The sequence below is a fragment of the Mytilus trossulus genome, chromosome 13 (assembly GCF_036588685.1).
Source record: "Mytilus trossulus isolate FHL-02 chromosome 13, PNRI_Mtr1.1.1.hap1, whole genome shotgun sequence".
NCBI classification, from domain to species: domain Eukaryota; kingdom Metazoa; phylum Mollusca; class Bivalvia; order Mytilida; family Mytilidae; genus Mytilus; species Mytilus trossulus.
In genome coordinates this window covers 6,143,347-6,159,532 of record NC_086385.1, presented here as the reverse complement: position 1 = coordinate 6,159,532, position 16,186 = coordinate 6,143,347, and the positions used below count along the sequence as shown (strand labels likewise).

General features: G+C 32.9%; 1 protein-coding gene across 1 annotated transcript in view; it reads left to right on the top strand.

Annotated features, from left to right (window-relative positions):
• Positions 1-15,112, top strand: part of LOC134695358 (ADAM 17-like protease) — a 33,933-nt gene extending 18,821 nt beyond the window's left edge. Inside the window, exons 14-22 of the mRNA XM_063556586.1 lie at positions 2,649-2,772; positions 3,797-3,904; positions 5,401-5,463; positions 8,502-8,575; positions 9,534-9,655; positions 9,876-9,954; positions 10,341-10,429; positions 11,407-11,451; positions 13,173-15,112. Coding sequence (XP_063412656.1) covers positions 2,649-2,772; positions 3,797-3,904; positions 5,401-5,463; positions 8,502-8,575; positions 9,534-9,655; positions 9,876-9,954; positions 10,341-10,429; positions 11,407-11,451; positions 13,173-13,334 — 866 coding nt within the window. The 3' untranslated portion in view covers positions 13,335-15,112. The remainder of the gene's footprint in view (positions 1-2,648; positions 2,773-3,796; positions 3,905-5,400; positions 5,464-8,501; positions 8,576-9,533; positions 9,656-9,875; positions 9,955-10,340; positions 10,430-11,406; positions 11,452-13,172) is intronic.
• Positions 15,113-16,186: the final 1,074 nt, after the last annotated feature.

Sequence of the window (16,186 nt, the reverse complement as noted above, 5' to 3'; positions counted from 1 at the left end):
AATAAGTCATCATGACCGAAATGGTCAGTTGACCCGTTAAGGAGTTATTGTCCTTTATAGTCAATTTTTAACCATTTTCTTAAATTAAAGTAATCTTTTACAAAAATCTTCTCCTCTGAAACTACTGGGCCAAATTCAATCAAACTTGGCCACAATTGTTATTGGGGTATCTAGTTCAAAAAATGTGTCCGGTGACCCGGTCCACCAAACAAAATGGCCGCCACGGCCAAAAATAGAACATAGGGGTAAAATACTGTTTTTGGCTTATAACTCAAAAATCAAAGCATTTAGAGCTAATTTGACATGGGGTACAATTGTTTATCAGATCAAGATCTATCTGCCCTGAAATTTCCATACGAATTAGACAACCCTTTGTTGGGTTGCTGCCCCTGAATTGGTAATTTAAAGGAAATCTTGCTGTTTTTTGGTTATTATCTTGAATATTATTATAGATAGAGATAAACTGTAAACAGCAATAATGTTAAGCAAAGTAGGATTTACAAATAAGTCAACTTGACCGAAATGGTCAGTTGACCCCTTTAGGAGTTATTGCCCTTATAGTCAATTTTTAACCATTTTTCGTAAATCTTAGTTATCTTTTACAAAAATCTTCTCCTATGAAACTACTAGGCCAAATTAATCCAGACTTGGCAACAATCATCTTTGGGATATCTAGTTTTAAAAATGTGTCTGGTGACCCGACTATCAAATCAAGATGGCCGCCACAGCTAAAAATAGAACATAGGGGTAAAATGCAGTTTTTGGCTTATAACTCAAAAACCAAAGCATTTAGAGCAAATCCGACATGGGGTAAAATTGTTTATCAGATGAAGATCTATCTGCTCTATAATTTTCAGATAAATCTGACAACCCATTGTTGGGTTGCTGCCCCTTTTAAGGTAATTTTAAGGAAATTTTGCTGTTTTTGGTTATTATCTTGAATATTATTATAGAAAGAGATAAACTGTAAACAGCAATTATGTTCAGCAAAGTAAGATTTACAATTAAGTCAACATGACCGAAATGGTCAATTGACCCCCTAAGGAGTTATTGTCCTTTATAGTCAATTTTTAACAATTTTCATAAAATTTGTAAATTTTTATTAACATTTTCCACTGAAACTACTGGGCCAAGTTCATTATAGATAGAAATAAATGTTAGCAGCAAGACTGTTTAGTAAAGTAAGATTTACAAACACATCACCATCACCAAAACACAATTTTGTCATGAATCCATCTGCTTCCTTTGTTTAATATTCACATAGACCAAGGTGAGCGACACAGGCTCTTTTGAGCCTCTAGTTTTTGTGTTCAGAGTTCACAAATGAATAAAAGAAGTGAAATAAATACCACAAACACAAATAGATATCAGAAAAAAACCTCCCAGAGAGAAATTAAGCATGCTGTTTTTGCAAAAATATTGAAAAAATTGAAAAAGCTACATTTTGGGCATTTAACCTGAAAAGTGACTTTTTCACAAAATTTCTATCAAATGAAAGTGAAAATCATTTCTTCTCATGTAGTTTGACAAATAAATACCAATAGATCATTCAGAGAAGATGTCAAAATAAAATTTCAAAATTTGCTAAAATGCACCTCTTAGGCCACAGACCACAATTAATTCCTCTATCAGTTCTTTAGAACGTTTTGTATCATTAAAAAAATTGCACCGAATCTTTTTGTCTAATTTTTTGTGTGTGTAATGTATAGTTCAAGTCCAGAAATATATCCAAAATTCAGAAAGATTGCTTTCACACATCTTACAAATTTAGCCAATACACATCCATACCCCTATTGACAAGTCAAGAGATGTTCCGAAAACTTTAAATATTACCTTTTTGCACTTGGCCTAATCACTCATTCCATATCAAAATCAGTTTAAATACAACATGCAAACAATTATTTCACCTCTCTTCTTCAATTTCCACCCAAAAAAATCTAAGAAATGAGTGAGGAAGGGAAAGAAAAAAAATTAAGGCAAAATACACTGTAATTAAAAGGAACTATATTCGTGGACAACGAAAAGCGGGGTCATTAATTGTGGTCTTGGGCCTACTGTGATTGTACAATCCAAGATGGCGGTATACCATCAATCTATCTTAAATAAACTTTATCCTACACTTGATAGAAAAATAAACTAAAAATATGGGGTCAAAATCTGCCTTCGAAAGAAGCATGCATCTTTGTGAAGGTATTTTTTTCCTGTTGACCTAATAGGAGAAAAAAAGGTAATATCAAAATAAAAAAAGAACTAAATTACGGAAATCGCTTAAATTTTAAAATAGTTTAGTTCAAGTACAGCTTATTTGAAAAAAATCATAAAAAGTATAGGTCACCAATGAGTTAAAAAAGATATTTCAATTTTAATGGCAAAAATAGCATTTGTTTCACCGAAGGGAGATAATTTTGAGCTTTTTCAATGATATAAACATTTCAAAAGTCATTTGGGGCCAAAACAAATTGATTTTTTGGGGTACCATATCATAAAGTAACAACTTATAGAGTAATAAATAAAATATGAAATGAAAATTATTATTTTTTTAAATTTTTGCTGAATTTTTTTTTTTTACCCTCAAGCCTCCTTAAATGGCTAGAAAATTCATATAAATAGTCTAAATATAAGTTTTTTCTGTAACAAATGATTTTCAGAAAGTTCTGATGTGACATTTTGTGGGAATGGTAAACTGGAGGAGGATGAAGAATGTGATGCTGGTTACTATGGTGATAATTGTTGTGATAGAGATTGTAAACTCAAACCAGGTGCAATATGTAGGTAAGTTGTTGCTATGGTAACCATGACATTGCTTGTAATCTCAACCACCTGGAGTATGAAGATAACTCATTACTATTGTAACCATGCGATAGATTGTAAACTCAAACCAGGTGCAATATGTAGATAAGTCATTGTCATGGTAATCATGTAATATCAAACCAGGTGCAATATGTAGGTATGTCGTTGCTATGGTAACCATGTAATATCAAACCAGGTGCAATATGTAGGTATGTTGTTGCTATTGTAACCATGTAATATCAAACCAGGTGCAATATGTAGGTATGTTGTTGCTATGGTAACCATGTAATATCAAACCAGGTGCAATATGTAGGTATGTTGTTGCTATGGTAACCATGTAATATCAAACCAGGTGCAATATGTAGGTATGTCATTGCTATGGTAACCATGACTTTGCTTGTGATCTCAACTAGCTGGAGTATGTAGAAAAGTCATTGCTATGGTAACAGTATAATAGATTGTAAACTCAAACTATTGCAATATGTAGGTCAGGTCTATTTGTTGTATGTACAAAATTTATAGAAAATAAGGTCCAAAATTAATGAAAAGTTATTCTGAAAAGATAACAGTATTAAACAATATTTAAGGAATGACTGTAATATATTTTCTATCTATGAAGAAATAACATAAAAAATGTGGTTCACACTGAATAACGCACGTAGCGGGTTATTTAACAGTTATTACTAATAAACAGAAAAAATATTAGTTTCTTAAAATTTAATTCTATATTCCTTTTTAAACCGTAGAAAACCATGAAAAAGCGTTGATGACGTCATGGTCACAAGGCTAAATTATGTCTATGGGCTGGTAACAAAATAATGTCAGCCAATCAGAAGACGTGTTACATCCAAAATTAAATTATTCCGTATTAAATCACTTAAAGACAAAAGTGCTTTCACTCATATATATGTTTTTAAAGAGTATTTTTAATTAAAATTTTATTTTCATAATACAAATTGTGATAATGAATATAGAAGGTGTTTTAACAGAATTTTTAATTTTTTAGTGGATGGAATTATGAATGCTGTGTGCGTTCTACATGTAAAATAGCAGATAAAAATACTTCTTGTGGTGTTGAAAATACTCTAGACTGTAAAGGGGACGCTGTGTGCAAGTATCCTTTTATCAAAATCTATGGCAAACTATTACATTATTTGTGACAAAAAATGGTTTACTTTTCTCTGATGTCCAATGGAGTAAGTTACATGATAATTTTAGATTTCATGTAAGTACACACCAACTTTTTAACATTAAATACATGAAAAAAGTTTACAATGTTTTCAAGTCACCAAAATAGAGAGTTTAATATTGCAAAAGTATCATCTTTAAAATCAATAGTATAGCAGATATTATATTTCTTAGTTTTGAAGTTTGAAAATTGGAAATGTAATTGCTTATTATAGAGAGAATTATATCTTTATTTGATTTGATTTCAAGTCAAGATGACATTTTTTATCGCCACAGTTAATCCTTCTATCAGATTTATTACATATCTATAATACTACAATAAAGAGGTCCAATGATTAACAAGTTCCGGGTCGAATCAGATACCGATACCAATATTACAGGGTAATTGCATGAATATTGCGGAATATTGTCCCGAGTAGAATTTTATATTGCACGAGCTTGCGAGTGCAATATATGTTCCACGAGGGACAATATTTACCAATATTCATACAATAACCCTTTTATTGTATAGCAATATAATATTTGAAAGTAAAAATTGGTTTAAACTAATATTTTGTCGTTGATGACATCATGTCTTTGAAGATTTATTGCACAGTGCAATATTAGAATTTATTGCACGCCAACTTTTGGTTACTTTCTGTGGGAAATATTATATTGCTATGTTACAATATAATATATATTCACCTGTTACCTATTACCTTATCTGTACGTTCCACATCTGACAGGCGCACCACCAAAAGTTGTATTTAGGATGCTAAATGTATTAGACGGGTCATAATCACAGGGTTGACACTACTAAATTCAATCATTGTCAATTTGTTCCCTATTGTAGTACTTAAATCAGTAAGACTTTCTAAGATGACCTTACGAATACTCAAAATTTGCACTTGAAAATAAGACGTATAGGTAGTTTTCAATTTGTTAGTGGGAATGACATAAAACAGCGAATCAAAGAGTTCAACTTTATTTATAACTTATACAGGACAATGCTGTTGATTAAAATATACTCCACTCAAGGACCTTTTGATTTCCAAATAATTAATATTACCAATAATTGATAAGTTCCAGGTCGACGGGTTCAAGCAGAAAGATTTTTCAAGCAGAGAGATTTTGAAAGCAGAGAAAACTGTGTATCTTATAATCGGCATGACTTTATCTGATGACAATACCAATACTACAATAAGACTTACGCATAGTTATATACTTTAATACACGGGTGTGTTCTAGTATATGTAAAGTTTAATCATTGATTCACAGTACACTATTAAAATCATTAGAAAAAAAAATTTGAACAAAGGTACAATGAAAAAGATACATGTTTCCTGTACCTTACAATTTAGATAACAGTAGTTTAGAATGCAGATTATTTAAAAACCTGATTTTTTCCATGTTTTCCTGTTAATATCCTTAACCTTTCTTCAGTGGATCTAGTCTCAATTGTCCTGAACCTAGGATCAAAAACAATGGCCGACCATGTATAGATGGGTAAGTTACCATAACAACCTAATAAATAAGATGGCTACATAATACCATAACAGTGGTGGACATTGGTTATTATATAGGGTGATACTTTGTTTTCATGTGTTAACCTGAGATTCAAAGAATATAAAGATGTGATCATGCACTTGAATAATGATGCTGTTGTTTTACACCTTGTAAAAGTGAGGCATTAGATACCAAAGGGATATTCAAACTCATAAGTAGAAAACGAACTAACAAATGTCATGACAAAACATTATAAATTATATGGTTCGCTACTGACCCCGTAAGGATCCATAGGGGGATAGTATTTAACCTTTTCTGGTGCTTTTTGTCGAAAAATAAACAACATTAATAGATGACATCACTATTAATGCGTCATGAACCCCCATTAAAATTTACTAAACCCATACAGTCTCATAGGGGGTCACCACGTGACGGCGTTAAACCAATCACAATGTGATATTTTACCCACGGTGCGATAAGAACAATGATCAATAGTATAATAAACATAACATAGAAAACTAAAGTCAAATCTCCCCAGAAAGATGGTGTTCTCAGGTGGTCTGGAGGGGTAAGCAGATCCTGTTAGTGTTCTCAGGTGCTCTGGAGGGGTAAGCGGATCCTGTTGGTGTTCTCAGGTGCTCTGGAGGGGTAAGCGGATCCTGTTGGTGTTCTCAGGTGCTCTGGAGGGGTAAGCGGATCCTGTTGGTGTTCTCAGGTGCTCTGGAGGGGTAAGCGGATCCTGTTGGTGTTCTCAGGTGCTCTGGAGGGGTAAGCGGATCCTGTTGGTGTTCTCAGGTGCTCTGGAGGGGTAAGCGGATCCTGTTGGTGTTCTCAGGTGCTCTGGAGGGGTAAGTGGACCCTGTTGGTGTTCTCAGGTGCTCTGGAGGGGTAAGTGGATCCTGTTGGTGTTCTCATGTGCTCTGGAGGGGTAAGTGGATCCTGTTGGTGTTCTCAGGTGCTCTGGAGGGGTAAGTGGATCCTGTTGGTGTTCTCAGGTGCTCTGGAGGGGTAAGTGGATCCTGTTGGTGTTCTCAGGTGCTCTGGAGGGGTAAGTGGATCCTGTTGGTGTTCTCAGGTGCTCTGGAGGGGTAAGTGGATCCTGATGGTGTTCTCAGGTGCTCTGGAGGGGTAAGTGGATCCTGATGGTGTTCTCAGGTGCTCTGGAGGGGTAAGTGGATCCTGTTGGTGTTCTCATGTGCTCTGGAGGGGTAAGTGGATCCTGTTGGTGTTCTCATGTGCTCTGGAGGGGTAAGTGGATCCTGTTGGTGTTCTCAGGTGCTCTGGAGGGGGTAAGTGGATCCTGTTGGTGTTCTCAGGTGCTCTGGAGGGGTAAGTGGATCCTGTTGGTGTTCTCAGGTGCTCTGGAGGGGTAAGTGGATCCTGTTGGTGTTCTCAGGTGCTCTGGAGGGGTAAGTGGATCCTGTTGGTGTTCTCAGGTGCTCTGGAGGGGTAAGTGGATCCTGATGGTGTTCTCAGGTGCTCTGGAGGGGTAAGTGGATCCTGATGGTGTTCTCAGGTGCTCTGGAGGGGTAAGTGGATCCTGTTGGTGTTCTCATGTGCTCTGGAGGGGTAAGTGGATCCTGTTGGTGTTCTCAGGTGCTCTGGAGGGGGTAAGTGGATCCTGTTGGTGTTCTCAGGTGCTCTGGAGGGGTAAGTGGATCCTGTTGGTGTTCTCAGGTGCTCTGGAGGGGTAAGTGGATCCTGTTGGTGTTCTCAGGTGCTCTGGAGGGGTAAGTGGATCCTGTTGGTGTTCTCAGGTGCTCTGGAGGGGTAAGTGGATCCTGTTGGTGTTCTCAGGTGCTCTGGAGGGGTAAGTGGATCCTGATGGTGTTCTCAGGTGCTCTGGAGGGGTAAGTGGATCCTGTTGGTGTTCTCAGGTGCTCTGGAGGGGTAAGTGGATCCTGTTGGTGTTCTCAGGTGCTCTGGAGGGGGTAAGTGGATCCTGTTGGTGTTCTCAGGTGCTCTGGAGGGGGTAAGTGGATCCTGTTGGTGTTCTCAGGTGCTCTGGAGGGGGTAAGTGGATCCTGTTGGTGTTCTCAGGTGCTCTGGAGGGGTAAGTGGATCCTGTTGGTGTTCTCAGGTGCTCTGGAGGGGTAAGTGGATCCTGTTGGTGTTCTCAGGTGCTCTGGAGGGGTAAGTGGATCCTGTTGCACATGGTTCACCTGTTGTATTGTAACTCCTGATTTTACATTCAGTTGAATTTTCTCCTAGAGTGAATGATTAGACATTCAAAAATGCAAAAACACTTTAACTGGTTACTTTCAAAATCATTATTTAAAAGCCTCTTTTACGGCTGCCAGATGCCAAAAATATCAAAGATATTCCATAACAGTCAACCAAATCATGATGGATTCATGATGGAGATTATTATAATAATGCACATGTTTATCAATACATCTAATTACCCTGTATGTATTTCATGGGGTGCCCACAACTTTACCTTAAGCAACCATTGGTGCAAAAGCTTTCTTGCATGCAGCAACCCTCTATCAAGGAGATTATTATAATAATGCACATGTTTATCAATACATCTAATTACCCGGTATGTATTTCAGCTAGAAAAAAGGTAAAAAATCATTATGCAAAGTCATTTAAAACATACCAAAATTTTTACTTTTGTGTTATTTATTATACAAAAATAAATCAAATTCATATGTATGTAGTTATTTACATGCAATTGCATACATTTGATTTCAATCCGACGCAGCTCACATGTTAAATTTTGAAATCTCCATTGCTCAGTCATAATTTTTCTTCATATGGCTTTAGCTAAGATTTAACTTAGCTTCACCTGAGCAATTTTGGAATCAAGGAAGTTATGTAATTCCAATGTACATAGAAATAGAAAGTTCACAATATGAAAATTGTAATTATCAACATGCGTCCTATAGAAATTGACCTTATGCATATTGAAAAATGGGAACTTTTTTTATTGGTGAAGAAAAGTAAAAATTTTATATGGATTCAAACCAGCGAATAAGTTTTCTTCAGAAATAAATTCTAGATAAGCTTATACAAGAAATGGTTGAATTTTTCAGAGGTATATGCAAAGATGGTGTCTGTCTGAACTTCTGTGAAATTAAAGGCAAAGTACCTTGTATATGTGATCCAGGTAATAGTATATAATGGGAGGATACTGATTTATAGATAATAATTATTCTTCTTGCGGTGGATTTATTTATTTTCATGGGTACCAATTTACGTGTATATTTGATTACATCGTTTTGCCAATCACTACGTGCAAAGCCTACATAAATTTTTTATTCGTAGGTAGCGGGGTTGCTTCCCCTTAATACAGGTAGAACATATATAGCCAGTCTTAATCAACTGAGCTAGGGAATCAAATTCTTTGGCTCAGTGGGTTAACGCACTGACTGTCACGCAGATGACCTAGGTCTGAATCCTGGTGGTGACGATATGAATTTGTAGAGTATATACATGCTCTCCGGTTACACGTAGAACATTTGGATTTGTGTTCAACTGTACCCACAGAATCCATGAAAACTGATATAAACAAATAATAATGAATCCACAGTATTAGGGAATAAAAGGAAATTTGGGAACTACCTCAATGAATCAGCAACCCAGTGTTCAAGCAAAACAAAAATAGAGAATGGTCAACATAAGTCTTTGATGATAGACTGTTATTTTTACAACATTTGAAGCTATAAACTGCTAAAGGTTCAGCAAATTATGAATAATTGTTAAAGAGACACCAAATTCTTCAAATGAAAACAGAAAATCAAGCACATAAATTGCACACATGTATTACACACATAATCTAATCATCGAGCCTAACCCTTGCTTTGTATAATTCTGCCTGCCTGCTTTGGAATTATTTCAATCTTGAAGTTAGTTTACATATATTATGGGATTCAAACTCAGATTCTCAAAGAACATATTGAAAAATGGGAACTTTTTTTATCAGTGAAAAAAAGTAAAATTTTATATGGATTCAAACCAGCGAATAACTTCCCTTCAGAAACAAGTTTTTGGAAATTGTTGTGTATACATTGTATATTAAGTTTCTTTTAAAAATAGAGGCTAAATTGTGATTGTTTTCTTTGTAGAAACTGGTTATGCATGTTTTAAATGTTGTAAATACAATACTACCAACTCAACTTGTCAAGTAGATGAGAGAATGGTAGAATTAACAGACGGCAGACCTTGTTACCATGGTTACTGTGAAAGTGTAGGTATTTTAAAGAGGTTTTTAAGATGAGATTTTAATATTTTTAAGAATTTGGTTGTTGAAAAAAAAAACACAATTTGAATGAAATTTAAGGAGTAGTGAAAAAACGACAATGTGCTATTTTTCTTTTTCTTTCATTATATTACACAGAGGAATGTAAACATGAGGGCTGATAGTGGTAAAAGATTGATCCTGAAATTAACCTTGACATTTTTTCCAGGGTCATTGTAAGAAGCAAGTGTCAGATATGGTTCAGCGATTATTCAGTATTATAGAAAATATTACAGCTGATGAATTTGGTGAGTGTAAAATGATTGAAATAACATGAAAAGGATAAAAAAAATGGTCATGAAACTTTTCAAATTACCTTCTATAAATTTTTTGCAATTTTCACATATCTTGAGCGGTGTGAGAAAAATATTTTTCATCACTAGCGAAATATCTGATCTTAGCAAATGATCTGACAGTTAATATTAAAAAATGACATCAAATTTTCTTGATTTTTCTAAATTTCCTATTGTGACTCCCTGAAAAAATGCGACCATGTCTGTAGGCGTCACATATAAAGAACGCAACTTTCTGCAAATTTTTGAAAAGGAAGGATAAAAACCATTAGAGATAAATGAATGAAAAAAGGAAAAGTCTCATTTTAAATCCCTAATATTTTATAATTTTCTATTTACAGTGGCGTTTATGAAGAGTAACATTGTAGGAACAATCATCATATTCTCATTAGTTCTATGGATTCCGGCCAGTTGTACATTCAGTTATTTCGTAAGTTTTGCTCTGTTTTTATGCCCCACCTACGATAGTAGAGGGGCATTATGTTGTCTGGTCTGTGCCTCCGTTCGTTTGTCGGTCTGTGCATCCGCCGTCTATCCCGCTTCAGGTTAAAGTTTTTGGTCAAGGTAGTTTTTGATGAGGTTGAAGTCCAATCAACTTGAAACTTAGTATGCATGTGCCCTATGATATGATCTTTCTAATTTTAATGTGAAATTAGAGTTTGACTCCAATTTTACAGTTCACTGAACATAGAAAATGATAGTGCAAATTTCAGGTTAAAGTTTTTTGGTCAAGGTAGTTTTTGATAAAGTAGAAGTCCAATCAACTTGAAACTTAGTGTACATGTTCCCTTTGATAACATCATTCTAATTTTAATGCCAAATTAGAGAATTTATTCCAATTTCACGGTCCACTTATCATAGAAAATGATAGTGCGAGTGGGGCATCCATGTACTGTGGACACATTCTTGTTTTAAGTTATATCTTGGTTTTGTAAGTAATGTAATTCTTTCCACCACTACTCTTAATTAATTAAAATCAGTTTTTCTGTTGAAAGATCAGTTGTTTACTTCACTGTCCATTTTTATTGTTCACTTAATATGAATAGAAAAAGAAACAATATTTTCAAGAGTTCATTAAGCATGTGAAGTAAATTTATGAAAAGCTTGGAAAACCAGTTGTCTACTGAGAGTTACTTTTTAATCATTGTTACTTGTCAGTATGACAATTAGAAGAGGGGTTGTGATTGCCAATGACATAACTATCCAAGAAACTAGTTCAAAATGTGTAATTATTCAAAAGAGAAAAAAAAATAGTCTGACTTATTCTAAATTATCTCCCTTGTAAACATGGTTTATTTTCCTTGACATTTTTCTTATCTCCCTTTACATCCTGGTTACTTTTGACTATCCTTGTGAGGAATTTAGTACAAAATGAACTTTTTTTTATAACGTTTGATTTATTTGCAGGATAGAAAAAATGACAGAAAATTAAAAAGAATGAGAAGTAGGATGGTATGTAAGATTTATTTTCTGTAAATTCAGAAAAAAGAAACTCACAAAAATACTGAACCTTGAGGAATATTCAAAATGGAAAGTCCCTTATCAAATGGCAAAATCAAAGGATAAAACAGATCAAACGAATGAAAAACAACTGTCATATTCCTGACTTGGTACTGGCATTTTCAAATGTAGAAAATGGTGGACTAAACCTGGTTTTATATTGCTAAAACTCTTACTTGTATGACAGTTTTATCACATTTACAACAACGCGTGAACAAAACAGACACAATAGGTAAAATTGTCAAAACATGGGTACAGCAGTCATTACTGTGTCACAATCTCAAAACAAATATTCAACAAAGAAGCACAAAAACATCTACCAAATTTAACAACCACTTTCATTGCTTCGCCACACAGGAAGAAATATAAAATAATTTTGTAGTTCAAAGTGTTTTAAAAAAAATATAATTTTACATGGGAAATAGTGGTATACAGGGTTAAAAAATCAAAGTTTTGTTAGAACTAATTACAGAAAAAGACAAAGATTTAAAATTATCCAGAAGTTCTTAAGAATTTTTAAGAATCCACATACGTGAGTAAAATAATTTTGTCTTTCATAGTATTTTCAAAATTATATATAAAGTAACCATACATTGTCTCAAAATATCAATGTTTATTTGTACAAGGCTTAGAAGTATGTAGAAAGCGAGGCTGTGCCGAGCATTTCTACCTGCTTCGAGCCAAGTACAAATTACATTGATATTTCGAGACAATGTATGGTTATTCTTTATATACTGCAACTCTTATAACTGTAAGTTCTAAATGAAGTTTTTAGGGTAAAAACCATCATTTCTTAATTTTGAGCAGAAGACATTAAAATATCCGCAAACCTGTATGTTTTATTGACGTCATAAATAAAACTCTACGGAAACCCATTGTCAACGTCATAAACAAGGTGATATACAGTCAGTGACTGTATATCACATATAAATATACAGTCAATGCAATTTGACTGTTCAAATAGCACAGCCGCAGAAGATAATAGGATAATAACATAATGGCATTATAACAAATTATTGGTGGCATTTATTTTTTGCAATTTTTTGACAAAAATGTGAGATTTAACAATACAATTTCAGAAAAATCTGCATATAAGATACTTGAATTAGGAGATAACTGTATTGTATTTTAAGCTCCGACGGCATCAATTGGGGATTTGATGGTTGCAAATTAAGTTTACTGGCGACGCGTTAGCGGAGACAGTAAACAGGTATTTGCAACCATCAAATCCCAAATTGATGCCGTCTGAGCTTAAAATACAATATTGTTATCTCCATTCTAATGAAACTGACAGAAAACAACGTTAAAACATGTATTTAAAATCTGTCATATGCCGTCTGCGCTTGAGCGTACGTCCCATTGATGCCATGTAAGAAAGTGACGTTATCCAATCAAAATGAACGTTACAAACGTAGTTGCATTAAAATGTGAGTTCTTATTATTGGGATATCACCCAGTCCTGATACTGATGTTTATAAAATCTAATAATGCTAAATGGTTATGTCAAAGTTCACCTTTTCTGGTGAGGATAAATCAACATAATAAATTGTGTTGATAATAAAAATGAAGGGTAATTCTGAAACAGCCATATGAAAAATAAGAAAAATAACAACCCCAAAACAACTATGTATTTATTTGTTAATTAAATACTAAATTTATTTTTTTATTTTCAGAATAATGTGTTCATATTAGACGAAGATAAAACCAAAATAAGGCATGCCGGGAACTTTAAACTCAAACCTGCCGGTAGCATTATACGTCAACATGGCATCCGTCCATTACCCACAATTCAAAGCTTCGATTACCTGGACACAGAAAGAGAATCAAAAGTTTAATGGAAAATTTACAGAACAAATATATTGTATGGAGAAGAGGGACCAAAAATTAAGTTATCATATATTTGTCTACAGTTCTTTATGTTTATGTTAATTTTTTTTAACATTTTTGAAAATGAGAGAAAAAAGAAAATTATCAGCAACCAACAGTTAATGTACTAATCAGCCCTAACCAATGCAGCTGTTTTATTTGAATATAAATAATTTTATTTTTAATGATTTGTAACAGTCCTTATAATTTCCATGTATCTGACTGTGTTTCCGTATGTTTTTAAATTTCTTTTTTATTTAAAAAAAAGTGTTTTGAATACTATTTACAACCAACTGTATGTAATAACAAGATTCTTATTGGCTCTAACAAAAAGCAGCTGTTTTATTGAAATATGATCCATTTAGCTCCAGTATTTAAAAATTGCAAAATGTGTTACCTTGCTTTTTTTTTAGAAATGAGCAGCCAACACCCTTATTTAGAAATATAACTACATTTATTGTATATTTTGAAATCACAGAAAAGATCTAAATGAAAAATACACATGATCATAGACACATTTTGTCCTCTAACAAAAAAAGGGTTGAAAGTAGTCAGGGTTACCATGGTTACAGTGAATATTGAATTGATGTTATTAAGGTGGTACCCAACACTTTCACTGAAATTAATTTGGCTTGTTTAATTTTCATAAAATTTGCTCAAAGTATTTACTTTGACACTTTAACAAAAAAATCAAAATTTAAAAAAACTTTGAACCAACTGTTTTGTCAGAAAAATTACACCGGTTATATAGCAATTTGACAACCACCAATTTTGATCATTGAGAAGCTTACTATTCCTTTTACAACACAATGTAATTAAAACGTTTAGCTGACTTTACAGAGTTATCTCCCTGTAGTATTAGGTACCACCTTAAATCATAATTTTTTTTTAAATTTCATTAAAAAACATGGAAGAAATAGTTGAGAAAATCTATCATAACTGGAAAGAATTAGCTATACATGTGTTATAGAAATACAAAAACGTCTTTTATATAATTGATGTCATGAAGCATTCAAAATTGTCCAATCAGAATTAACATTGCAAAAATATAAGAGATTGGACTTTATGTATACATTATTTTATCATGCTGCTAAAAAACTAAATATTTCTTATTTTAAAAAATGATTTTAAAAGGTTGTTTTATGTCATTTCAAATTTTATACATAAAAACATTTAACATTTTTGTTTTTAAAAGAATGAGTATTTAATCATGAATGTAATATGTGTTCAATATGTGTAAATTATACTTAAAATTGTGTATGTGTATTGTTTATTCATTTTAACTGGACTCATTATATATAACTGGAAATGTGGAGGACTTTATCTCCTAATGTCTATTTGTATGTTTATCAAAGAGTCTATTATTTTCCAAATATTTTTCTTTTTTCTTCAAATTATTCCAGCTGAAATATTCATATGATTTATTTCTGAAATATGAATGAAAATAAGGAAAGCATAGAATGTGTCTTTTATTTAGCTAGTTAACAGGATTGTCAAAGTTCTGGTGAACCATTTTTTAGGAGGTCATCTTTGATATCTTCTTGCAATCCAATCTCATTAAAAATACAGATTCTGTCTCCACATTTTACTAACAAGGATCTGACAATGTTGTTCTTGAAATTATAACATCAGCCAATGAAGTTCCAGCTTTCACATTTTTGAAGGTGTGTATTATAAGGATAAAACCTAAGATCCCAGACAGTGTTCAAAACAAAAAAATAAAACGAGTTTTCAGATCTTTGCAAGGAAAGTGTGGACACAGATCAGTATTTTAATCAGACTTGCAATCATCCCTGGGAAGGAGCTTTCTTGGATGTTTTATACTCATATTAACATGGTACAATCATTTGTATATGACAATGAAGGATATTTACCAATTTTATTTATAACTTTTCTTTTTTGTTTCTGTAGAAAGTGAATTTAAAAACATTTTTCCCAGCAACCTTTTTATTTCTCAAAATATTTTAAAAATACACAAACCAGCATGCATCTGTCAAAAACTATTGTTATTGTACAGGAAATAAAACATGTCCCCAGAAACAGTTGGTGTCCAATGAATATACATTTGCAAAAAGTAAAAAACCAGGTGAACCCCAACTGATTCTTGGGAAACGTTTTCATTACCTTTTCAATAATTGCTGTTACATTTTTTATTCAGTTTAAAAAAAAATATATATTTTGTTTCCCCATACATTTTCAATAAAAAATCTTTAATTCTTTCCTAAAATTTTTGTTTTGAAATTCATCCTATAGACAAGTAAAAAGTGTGCCTTATTAATGTTATTAATAACCTTTTTGTCTACTAACTTATCTTTCAATATAATGAACCAAGGTACTTGTGTGTAAAATTTGGTATTTCTGAGGAAACTGTTTTATTAAGATATGGCCCAATGTTGAAAATTTTAATGTTTTAAAAATTCTTTAGTAAAAATACAAAGTTTGAATATTTTTATGTAGTTTATATAATAAAAGATCATTTGTTGTCTACCATAGTGTCTGTCTTATTGATTTATGTTAAAGGTTAAAAATGTCTTTTTGCATTGTTTTAAAGTTATAATATGTTTATTATACATTTTGTACTATCTTTCATTTTTGAAGTACAAATAAAAATTTTACAAGATGTCGTGCCTTACTATTTTAAGTGCCTTTTTATTCTGTATAATACTGTGATACTATTTCTTGTTGACAAATTTTTATGTTTCTTTTCACTTCATAGCAGCCTACTGAAGGGTGTATAGAAAACAAGGTTTTTGAACAGGTAATTTTTACTACATTTTAATGCTTACTTGAAAAGTGAATTAATATGCAACAGAGTCACACA